The sequence below is a fragment of the Lepisma saccharinum genome, chromosome 10 (assembly GCF_977018435.1).
Source record: "Lepisma saccharinum chromosome 10, izLepSacc3.1, whole genome shotgun sequence".
Taxonomy (NCBI): domain Eukaryota; kingdom Metazoa; phylum Arthropoda; class Insecta; order Zygentoma; family Lepismatidae; genus Lepisma; species Lepisma saccharinum.
The window spans coordinates 79,877,134-79,889,808 of NC_139238.1; the positions used below are offsets into that span (position 1 = coordinate 79,877,134).

Below are 12,675 nucleotides of genomic sequence, written 5' to 3' on the forward strand. Positions count from 1 at the left end.
AAATTGTTGGCATTGTATGAAGCAATTCCTGGGAAAGAAGAACATTCAAAACCTACAGACCCTCCAAACAGAACTGAAGAAACTGTGGTACATTAACAAGGACTTAAATTACTTCCGAAGTCTTAGTGATTCCAAGCCCAAGCGCATCCAAATGGTTCTCAAAAGTAAAGGCAACATGACTCCATACTAATGTGTGCATTTTTTGATGTATCTAATAGCTTTTCACATGAATTTTCTGTATTTTTTGTGCTTCCGAAGTCATTTTGAGGCGGGTGTAAGTTATACTGCAATTGAGATGATGCAATTTTGATGTTGGCAACTGCAGGGGTCATGAGTCATGCATTTATATGAAAAATTCATATTTCCTCTTACTGATCCAATCCAAGATTCGCATAACCACTTTTTGTACATGCAAAATAAACTAACACAGTTATTTTTAGTGTTTTTTATTTTATCTGTGACGTGTAGAGTGACTGGCCATGTGGTTGTGTTGTTGTATGTGTAGCTTGAAAAGTTCTGGGAAACCAGAATGAAACGAATAAAATCAAATAAAAACCTCTAAAAATAACTGTGTTAGATTATTTTGCATGTCATTTATCTCTGTTTAGTGAATTATGTCAAGGATTTAAAATGTGTCAGTCTCAATTGAGACACCCTGTATTTCTACATTTTTACCCTTGAATTTGCATTTGTTGTACTGTAAGTCCTTTCTCTCTCTCTCTTCGCTGATTACAATGAGAAAACAATAAGAAGAAACACTCGCAAACGCCTGACTCGAAGAATATGAATAGACCATTTAATGTGCTTAGTCACCGAGGTGGCTATATATTTCAGGATGAGCATACTTTTCAGTATGTAAAATGATTCTGCATTTTTCATAACAGAAGCAAAGACCTTTCCTGCATACAATGTGGTCATGATTTAAAATTGTACTTGGCCGCTTAACTGTACATGAATGCAAATATCTCAAAATTCCATTTCCTACGTGAGAAAGACTATACATTATTTTGTATAAAAATGAATTTAAGTTAAAGCTTTCAACAAGGAATCTTGAAATATGTGTATCATCTTGTGTTTTAACTTTTTGATGTGATCCATTTTGCCAGATATGTCCGTATGCATACTTGGCAAGTTGATCTAAAAATGAAATTTATGGCACTTGTGGTAGAAATGAAAAGTAGAAAAGAAAATAGAGCAACAATTTACAGAAAATAAATGGCACATCTAAAATCCACCTCACACATTCTGAAACACTCGTACCTCTCTATCAGAAACCTTGTAGCTGTAAATTGCCGAATGTTACAAGTATCTACATTGAAACTAAATGTCTCCACAGCCTGTAGGTGATTCCTAGCTCTCAACATCTACGCTAGTCTAGCAAATTACTTATTCCCCTACGAACCCTATGTCTCATCTTCCAACTCATCCCAATTGAACTCCTGACCCGAGAGGTCGCCAAGATGATTGAAATGATCCTCAAATTGCTCGTCTCTCACTTTCAACTTGGCAAACCTCTCGTCCATGAGTTTCTTTGCAAAGTCATACAACTCGATGTCCAACTTGTTCAGCAACTTAATGCGTGCTATTTGATCAGGTCGTAATGTTGACAGAGTACTGCTTGAGAATGTCAGGTTATGCTGCTCGAAAGGTACAGCAAATCTCAGATTGAAGGTTTCTTCAAATATGTACTGACTTATCTTCTGATGTTCCGTGAGGCCAAAGAATGCCATCGAACCCAAATTACGTTTCGCACTTGCAAGCATCACGTGGTTTCTTTCCTCTTCCCCCATGTACGAACGGTTGTAGCAACCGATCAGGGCAAGATCTGCCAGCATGCGGGTCTGACGATTGTTCGCCAAATTGTGTTCACATGACAAGAAGTCATCCAAGGAGACGCCGTCCCACTTCTCGCCAGAATAGCATCTTGGTAGCTCTTGATCGGTGGGGACGCGACCTCCACACCAATGCCTCGAGTTCTTCCAAGTGGCTCCACGCTGCACGTGCCGGAATTCCGACAGATAGCGACTAATGGGTTCCCTCAGCAGGGTTATGTAGAAATACCTAAAAAGAGAAGTGGTAATTTTTTTTTACATTATTAATAAAGTTTACATTGGTTATATTTAAACAAAGAAAATTTCATGAATTCTAAAGTCTTACAACTACAACATTGATTCCTGATAACATGGGAACTTGTTTTTAGGCCATAACGGACACTGTGCAGTTTCTTTATAGTAGAGTCCAATTGACCTTGTGATGCTGGATCAACACTTGACAATTGCCTAAATTGAAATCGCGAGTTTGCTAGAATATAACTATTTTCATCAGAAGACGAATCCGAGAGGCTTTTATCTTGATATCTGGCCAGATGCAGCCAGTGCTTTTGGGATTGAATATCTACGTAACCTAGTTGTTATTTAAATGTATCAAGAAAAAAATACAAAGGATAATGAACTAAATGAAGCCTCCCCCTCATCTAACAAAGAATCCTGGCTGTGCCACTGCATTGAAGTTAAAGAAACTTATCTTCCAGTTATTTATCAGAAATATCCATATCATCCTGATTCTAGAGGCTAATACACAACATACAAGTTGGTAACTAAGATGGGAAGCAATGGCGTTTGGAGAAAAAGTTAATTTTTGGTACAAATATATGGACGAGACTAGTAACTATTGTACGTCCATTCACCTTTGAGACAACAATGGTATATACGTACGTTATAGTATACTCGAACCTTTTTTTCTTACCAGTGCAATATTTTAAATTTATTTCACAATAAACTATACATTTCCCCTTGTAGCCACACCACCCTCACCTTTTTAAAAAATGTTATTATTAGTTTTGATTTTTGTTATTTAGCATCACTTTTCTGCCACTTTGGCTAATCACGACAATGAGGATGAGTGATGATATGACAAAATTGAGACATTCACAAAGAACACTCAGGGCCAGGATTCGAACCCGGGACCTCTGGATATTATTATTAGACATGCAGTGACATGTATTTTACTCACTGCGATCTATGGGGTTTTGTTAGTGTTACGAGGGTAACTATTTATATTTTGAGCCTTGGCAACACTGATTGAAGTTAGGCGCGATTTGACGTTTGCATCGATTTCGTCTGGCATTATTGACCATAACGTACTTCAAATGTTTTGTCAATAGCTTCATTTGTGTTGTTTATGTTGCCTTGGAGATTGCGCGACAACAATAAAATGGAATTAACTCGTGAACATTTTCGTGCGATGATTTTTTACGATTTTCGACGTGGATTATCAAGACAAGAGTGCATCGATCAACTTACTTCCACATTTGGCGATGAAGCCCCATCCTTTGCCACTGTGAAACGCTGGTATACCTAATTTAATCGTGGCCGCAATTCGCTCACTGACGAGATTCGCGAAGGTCATCCAAAATCAGTTGTTGTTCAAGAAAACATTGATGCTGTGCAAAACCTAATACTGCAAGATCGTCATGTGACATACTGTGAGATTGAGGCAACCATAGGCATTAGTTCCACCAGCATATATAAAATATTACATGATCATTTAGCTGTGAGAAAGGTATTTTCTCGTTGGATCCCACACAATTTGACAAAAACTCAAAAAGACGCTCGCGTCAATTGGTGCAAACAAATGCTCAATAAATACAATTGTGGTGCTTCAAAAGATGTATATAAGATTGTAACAGGTGACGACTCGTGGATATATGCATATGAGCCGAAACGTAAACAGCAGTCGACTGTATGGGCGTTTCAAAATGAACCCAATCCAACAAAAGTTGTTCGCGCTCGAAGCACATCGAAACAAATGGTCCCCTGTTTTTTCGGGAAAACTGGTCATGTGGCAACTGTGCCTTTAGAGGAACGTAGAACGGTCAACTCTGAATGGTACACAACAATTTGTTTGCCAGAGGTCTTCGGTCAAATACGGAAAACAAACAAACGCCGTCGGATCATTCTTCATCAAGACAATGTCAGCTGTCACACATCTCGCCTAACAACCGACTTTATGAACAGTCAAAAAATCGAATTGATGGGTCACCGTACAGTCCTGATTTGGCACCCAATGACTTCTTCTTGTTCCCGAATGTCAAGAATAAATTGCGTGGACAATGATTTTCGTCGGCGGAAGATGCCGTTGATGCGTTCAAAAACCATATTATGGAGGTGTCTCAAGAAGATTGGAAAAACTGCTTTGACAAATGGTTCGAACGAATGCAAAAGTGTACTGGCCATAAAGGAGAATACTTCGAAAAACAATAAAGCAGTTTTCAATGCCAAATTCCTGTTTTTTCATTGTTAGGCTCAAAATATAATTAGTGACCCTCGTATGAGTCCAGGTGCCAGGCTAACAAGGCTACTTTGCCACTTGGAGACAGTACGTTAAAGAAGTACGAGGCTTAGTAGCTTGTTTCATCTTCGTATTTGGATGTAAATGCAGGATTGAACTCAAATGAATTGATGAATTATTACTAGTAGAGCAACAAAGAAAGCAAACAATTTAATTTTAAGTGGAAATACATAACATATAACATAAAGCAACGATTCTCGCATTTTTCATGACTCATTTACAGAAATTGATTGATTGAAATACATTTAAATGCTAAGATAGGATAAGCTTAGAGTAAGTAAAATGTTTACTTTCGTTTATTTTATGTGACTAATTAATCTGTTTTCATACTTTTAGAATTCACGAACATGGTTAATTTTTTTAGTAAATTAATGCTCGTTATATGTTTGTAGATTCCCTATTCTTGTACTTAATGGATGGATGTTGCCTGTCTTTTACCTTGTCTCCTTCTTGGTTTGTGGTTTCTGTTTGGATTCTGCTCTTCCGTATTCTGGACTAATGGTGGTAGGACAAATTTACTTATTTTTTATTTCGTCAGAAACCATAAAATCTGAAGATACATCGTTAACTTAAATGTTTTAATTTCAGCACTAAATGAAAATGCAACAATCAATGCAAATATTGGACTCTAGAACGTCCAAAATTAATGATGACAAATTGTGAACTTTAACATAAACATGAACTCTATCATGAACTACACATTCAGACTACTATGTTCTGAACTTGGAACTTGATTTTTATAATATGAACTTAGAATTTCAACTTTGTTGTGTTGAACTTCACAAAGATCTTCACGAGAAGATAACCGAAATAATACAAAGTATTGATTGCCGACTTTCAACAATAGAATTGTCAAAATTTCATTTGAGAGTTGATAAATTCTCAACTCGGGATTCTTTTGGTCTAGCTAATATTGATGAAAACTGATAACAAGAAATATATCTTGTAATCACTCCAGTACACTCACGAGCAAAAATTCTGAATTAATTTTTGAATAATATTTGTTCGTCCCTGTACTTCAGCACACTTGAGTACATTAATATTTTCACTTTCAGATTTACCATCTATTATAAATCAGTATTATGGTGTAGCTTTCTTATAATTACAGAACTGTTTCATTGGTGTCCATGTATGCCCATTGGTGTTCCATTGATTTCACTTGCATCTTAACATTGTATTTATTTGAAATAAATTTGTGTTAAAATTCCTCAAATTTTATGTAATTATAAAATTCAAGTTATAATGTAATCCAAAAGACTCGTATCTTTGTATTATGACTTAACAAAGTGAAATAACAAAAACAAGAACATTTTCAAGTGAAAAGCAAAATAGTACAAACCTACAACAATATGTGGAACTATGCAACTTCACTTAAGCACAGAGTGGTCGAAAAATGAACAAAGAAGAGGCGATATAAATTCTGACACAATTAACTCTGGTTAATTAAGGTGCTTTGTTGAAACATGGGTTTTTTGTCAAAGGACTATTCTATCACTGTAGTGAGGACTCTGACAGCGACAAGGATAAAATTTGACGTCAACCTTCTGCACCCACCACGGGCCCTAACCGCATGGACCTCAAGAAAATGGCTTTCATTGTAGTGTCAAAGAGGACAAACACAAGACTATGTAAGAGACTAGGAGCCAAAAGGGTCCATTCATTCTAAAAGGTAGAGATCTGAAAGGTTTAAAACATGACTACGGGCACCGTGGCAAGACAAAAGGGAATTCCCGAGCGATACGGGGTATGGGACAACCATACGGTAGTCTCACAAAGAATCAACACGACTGTTTTTAAAGGGGGGAGTACACCTCTATTATAAAGGGGGCGCAAGTATATTAGTACCACCATTAGTGGTCGGGGACAAATATAACATAGAGATAACGTAATAAAATATACAGGGTCAAAAACCGTAAGGATGGGAAACTATGGGCATTATTGACAGGTGTCACTAAACAAAGTGTACATAAACACTTGCTAAAAGGAAGTAAAACGATAATGCATAAATACAATTATTTGGTTGATTGAGTAAGTGATTGAATGATATATAAGTAACATAATAATAATATGAGACGTAAAATATAATAATATCCTGCATCTAGGATCCAAAGGATTGTCTTAGCAAGTGTGGAAATAGGCATTTGTGTAACGCTTGTGGCTGGGAGAGACGTTATATGTAACGCTCTTGGGGAAATTAGACGTTACATAGAATGCTTAGTTCGGACCCTTAGACATTTAAAAAAAAAGAAGAAAGCTGGCGTAAGACATTTCCCTCGGCAGTTCGGGGAATAGAAATAAATGTTAGAACAACACCTCAGGGTTTTATGGAACAACCAAAAAAAAGTATTACTAAGTGACAGAGAGAGAAAACAACCATCCCGGAAGGGTGGGGCTAGGAGATACTCAGCCTCACATGATGTAAGTGGAAGGTAACACCACCAAAGTTGAACTGCCAGGAGTTCTGAAAGGAGTTGGTATGCATCGCCGTTCCACAGGAAGGGTATTAGCAGGAGGAGGGATATCGCTCTTAGAGGGGGAGGGATATCACTCAGAACATCCAAGCGCAGGAAATGTGAGAAGGGGGGGGGGGGCAATTCTCTCAAAGTTGCGCTATCAACAGGCACTTCCTGTATACCAAGAACGAGTGGCGAGGAACAAGATAAGCACTTCCTACCGCAACGCAAGCATTTGGAAGCAAGTACACAAGTTTTGCATTCAAAAATTCAGGCAGGCAAACATTATGAACTTTCACATAAAAAAAATACCCAGGGTTAAGGCAAGACAAAACAAGGGGGGGGGGGGGAGGGGTGGTCATGTTCAACCTATTTGTGGTCCTGAAAAACAAGCATGTTGCATCTCAGCATTTGCTGGAAGTTCCTAAGGAAAAAAAAATATTATTAAAGGACTGAGTTCGATACATCAAGGAATTAGGGTTTCCTAGCCCAGGGCACTGAGATCGAGTCTCTGTTGGAAAACAAGAGAAATGTAGCGATAGCCGGGTGAGGCCCCGAAACTACCACTAGGAGTATGTAACTCAGCCGGCTGGGCTTAGAGCTGTAAGAGAATGCGTTATTATCTTGGTAGAGTCTTAATACTAAGTGGGAGAACCTGTAAGGTATAGACACAATTAGGCACATAAGTAATGGTTAGCAGTTAGAAGATTTATTATAAAGAATAGTTGTTGTTGATATATGAAGAGTATCTCTACCTAAGTGTTAAGGTAAGGGAGCTGCTTGGAAAGAAAGTTAGATTAGTGATAGTTAGTAACCTGTAAGTGAAGATACTTGTCATCTTCTAAGTGCCTGAAGACAGCCTGGACTTGGCCGGGTGGATGGTCATCTTGGATCAGAGACTGGACAGTGCCTCCGGCCGCACTTCGGCTCTGTTGGTCGACTTCCACACCTCTAGCCTTGTGGCTAGGATTTATATACTTCGGGTGTGGTCGTAGCAACCTCAGCAAGTCTAGAAGGTCAGGGATACATGGACAGAGGACTGATCATATCGGGTGTCTTTGCTATCGACTCATAGGGTCGTTCTCATGTGGTGTCCTCACAGTAGGGTTGTTCTCATGTGCGGTAGCTGATCAAAATCGGTTCCAAGTAACCAACGCAGTAACCACAGTTTTCCTGTTGTTGCTGACCTTACTTCTCTGAAGGGTAGAGAGTGCATGTAGACTGAAGACAGACGAAAATAAGATCCACAGCACCTTGAATGCTTCCTGTGAACCGCACCCAAATCCAAGTTTGCGGAAAATTATGAACGTGCGGAAACTTGCACGTTACATACTCCCTACCCTTATCTTAGATGGCCTCCATCTAAGCAGATGACAAAGAACAGCTTTCAAAGAAAAGTCGACAGGGGCTTGAGCGAAGTAGCTGAGCTATAGTTTTAAAAGTCAAAGATCAGTATCCCATGAAGATGATTATTTTAAGCTTTAGAATTGCAGCTCGTCTATAGAAGAAGATCACATAATGAAATTGGCACTATAACATCGGAGCATTTAGAAGTATCGTGTGGTCAGGCGTTGTGGATCTTATCTACGTCTGCCTCCAGTCCACATGGAATCTTTACCCTTCAGAGAAGTAAGGTAAGCAACAACAGGAAAACTGTGGTTACTGCTTACTGTGTTGGAAGTGCAGTCTCCGACCCAAGATGACCATCCACCCGGCCAAGTCCAGGCTGTCTTCAGGCACTTAGAAGATGACAAGGATCTTCACTTACAGCTTACTAAGTATCACTAATCTACCTTTCTTTCCAAGCAGCTCCCTTACCTTAACACTTAGGTAGAGATACTCTTCATATATCAACAACAACTACGTATTCTTTATAATAAATCTTGTTACTGTTAACCATTACTTATGTGCCTAATTGTGTCTATACCTTACAGGTTCTCCCACTTAGTATTAAGACCCTACCAAGATAATAATGCATTCTCTTACAGCTCTAAACCCAGCCATCTGAGTTACATACTTACATACACCTAGTGGTAGTTCTGGAGCCTCACCCTGTTACCACTACACCTCTGTAGTAGATCATTTTGGGCAGAGTTCATGTGTGTTTGTTATTGTTCTTAAAGTCATCTAATCACCATTCATCCCATCATCGTGATTAGTCGAATATGATAGAAAAGCAATGTTAAATAAACAAAATAAGTGAATAAATCAATAATGGTTGGGGAGGTCCGAGTGCCAATACAAGGAAAATAAAGACATATAAAAAATGTAAATAAAAATATGAAGGTAAATTAGAAACAAACGAAATTACATTTTTAGACTCACAATACTATGTATGAATGAGAAAAAAAAATATTCAGTTTTGAAAATCATGAATGGTTTTGTAGACACACAAAAAAATCAAGCACCCTCATAAAATCTATGAGGGATTAGTGTACATGTTCCTCCCAATAAGAGTTAGTGTTCTAGGGTTAAAGACAAAACCCTTTGAATCACGTTATCACAAGCACTAATTGAGGAGGTATAAGAACCAGTTGATTTTTGGTTCTCTGAAAAAATTTAATATCAAAAATTTCAGTTTACTTTCTAATACTAATAACAAAACTAATTCAAGAATAAAAGTTCTGAATGTTTAATGGTTTTCAGAATTTTTATTGGAGTATTTTGAAGTACTTTAGAATATTGGAAACGGTTGTGGGAGTAAGTTTCAAAGTTGGTCACGCTGATTAGCACAGTTAAAAGTTTCACTAAGTAGTATTTGCTGGAGAAGTTATGATTTGAAAAGTAGCTTATGCGAGCATTGATCAGCCACTCCTGGGTGTCCGGTTGTCTCGGACATGGGATTTTAGCGAATTTCAGGGGAGACCCGAAAGGGGTTTTAGTGCCTGGGATGTTAAAAATTTAAGATTCCCCGGACACCTATAACTTCTTCGTTTTGTCAAATTTTTGACATTCGTACTTACCTATCTGCTTCACGGAACATTCTTTAAGGTGTATTCATGTTTTTTTGATCAAAGTAATTGCAATTTTTCACATTACGAGTACTTCTTTCTCGTAGTCTTTTCGCTTGCCTGAGACACAATATGGCGCCTACACCTTCCTAGATGATCGCGTGCCATGTTTGTTTTTTGTTGATTTTCATTCGTTATGCAGTGTTTCAACCTTTGGAACCCAAGAACCCGTGAACAAAGCTCATGTCATCTAATTTTTTTTAAAAACTTTTTCGCATTGTTTTACAAAGAAAATTGCAATGGTTCGTGGGGCTATCTGTGAATGGTTTTTGGGGCTATCCGTCCCGGAATTAGTGGGAAATTTAAACTAAAAAATTATTTTCGTTTGAAATTTTTGAGTCCAAAGTTCCCACCGATCTCAGGCTCCGCCCCTGGGGTAATTGCCCTACCGCTACCCCGCCTCCGCTCTGGCTTTCTCTACAGAGTCCCTGTTAAAGGCATGTTAGAAATTGGCCGGAGTCACCTGCCCCCAAATGAGTCCCACACTTGTAATTTTGAAGAAATCAGTTTCCAGGATACGGAAAATTTACCTGAATTTCACCATGCATCCACAACACATCATATTAGGCAAACATAGATACAATATAATCATGGGTAACATTATCGTATGAGGGAAACGATTTCCTTCAAATTTACAGGAGAAAGTACTTACGGAAATCATTTTCTTTAGCATCGTGGAAGTTCCTGAATGTAGATTTGATCCATTTTAATGTTAATGTGTGTTGTTTTCTGCGAAAATCTCTGTCCGACACGCTGTTTCTGCTCACGCTATTTGCTTTCTGCACGAGAGTGCAATGTTCTGTGTGTTAAGATGATGCAACCCCATAGCCAGTGTTTCAGCCTTGCCGTGTTTCACTAGAACATGACGTGTCAAGTATTTTTTTTTTTTAACTATGCTTGCCTAACTTAACCTAACCTAACCTTACGGAAAATGGTTTTTGAGGCTAACGTGAATGGTTTTTGGCGATAACGTCAATGGTTTGTGGGGCTAACGTCAATGGTTTGTGAGGCTAACGTGAATGGTTTGTGAGGCTAACGTCAATGGTTTGCGATGTATTAGCATAATTTCAAATCCGGGCATGAAAGTAGATATTTTCCAGTGAACGAGGTTGCAACACTGCATAAATCGACAAAACACTCTCAGAACGCCCCCTAAACCAGTACGCTATCATGGCCATAATGTGTTACAGATTCGAAATAACAATTAACAGTAAGTACTCGTAAATAGAAGAAATAGACATTATCTTAGTTAGAAATGCACTATTTCACCTTAAGAAATGTTCCGCATTCGAAAATAACACGTTACCAATGTAAAGAAGTCCGAAATATATATGATTCGTAGGTGTTTCCCTCATACGATAATAGTACCTAATCATGCACATTTCAGCAGGTTAGGTACACTCTTTTCCTTTCTTCACGATCCCGTGTTCGATAAAAAAATCCACTGGATCTTCCACACCCCGTATGAATTTCACCACGCATCCACGACACGTCATGTTTCTAACTTTCGTTCCAAACACAGACGGTTCGAAACACTGGATATCCAATGAACACGAACAAAACACACTTACGACGATCGATGATGTATGAAGGTGTATACGCCAAAGGCTATTCTCCGTCGGAGAATTAATTTTCAACAAAGAACATAAATTTCAGCTATCATACATTCCCACATCACACAAAACCCCTTCCAGATGTTAGACAATGCTACAGGAAATTATTACCGTAAGAAGTTTCTTCTGTAAAAATGAAGAAATCTGTCCGGGGAATAGTAGACTAGTACCAAAAAATACTCGTTCCTGAATAAAAAATGGGCAGGCTTCTGTTATTTTTAGTTTTGTCTACCCTTGCACATAATATATATATATATATATATATATATAAAAAAAAGTAAATGTGGAAAATCATACTGAATGTAACACTGACCTTCGCTTAACACTGTCACCTTCATTTCTATCTAATTCTGAATCAACACAACTTGTTAATTCGGTCCAATCTGCATGTAAACCACACTTCCATCCTGTTGAATATCTACTGAACAACCAGTTTTCTTTCTTCCTTTTATCACTGCTTGGTCGAAAACAATGACAGCGTTTCCTTTTCCTGTGGCAAGTACATGGTCTCTCCAAATCTAGGTCTCGTACTAGATGTCTTTCAAAATATGTACCTCCAGTTTTTTGAATGTGAAGGAAAACCATTACATCATGAGCTTTTATATCAAATTGAAAATTTTCGTTTAAAACATCGTCGTAACTGAGACGAGAATTTAACATTTTTGTGTTTATTGGGTCAGAATGACTAGATATGGGTTTTCCTATGTTGTCTTCTATTGGTATCATCCACTCACTCCAAACAGTGCTCTTTGCAGTAAGTGCACAAACATGTTCGGGACAAAAATACCCTAAATACACTATACCTCCTACAGCTAAGAAGATGCAGATATACACTATAATACGTAGTTTTGTTTGTGCCCTTGATTCCATTTTTTGAAGTGTCAGTGGTAAAGAGAGAAGAAGTGCTAAATCACGTTCATCCACCTGAACTTCCACACTATGGGAACCCATGTCTCTTAATAACAATAATGTAGTTTGTATATGACATTGAAACTGTTAAAACTCACACACACAAGAAAGTTATTTTTACATGTGAAAACTTTCGCATTTATGAACTTTTATATAAGTTGTTTATGTTCATAAATTTCACAAATACAAACATTCAGACACCCCTTCCCACTGTGGAATGATAAAAGTAAATATCTTTTTCTTCCACTGTTGTTCTCACGTAAGGTTCCCTGTGATTTCCATCTACATTTGAATGCTGGTAGGATGTTGGAAAGGTACAGATGAATATTTAGATTACTT

General features: G+C 37.9%; 1 protein-coding gene across 1 annotated transcript; it reads right to left on the minus strand.

Moving 5' to 3' along the window:
- Window positions 1–592: 592 nt before the first annotated feature.
- Hs6st (heparan sulfate 6-O-sulfotransferase) lies at window positions 593–12,557 on the minus strand. Its single transcript, XM_083129996.1, has 2 exons — window positions 11,741–12,557; window positions 593–2,061 (listed from the first exon to the last, which is right to left on the minus strand). The coding sequence occupies exons 1-2, from the start codon at window positions 12,376–12,378 to the stop codon at window positions 1,404–1,406; spliced, it is 1,296 nt and encodes a 431-aa protein (XP_082986122.1). The 5' UTR covers window positions 12,379–12,557; the 3' UTR covers window positions 593–1,403.
- Between the last annotated feature and the right edge of the window lie 118 nt (window positions 12,558–12,675).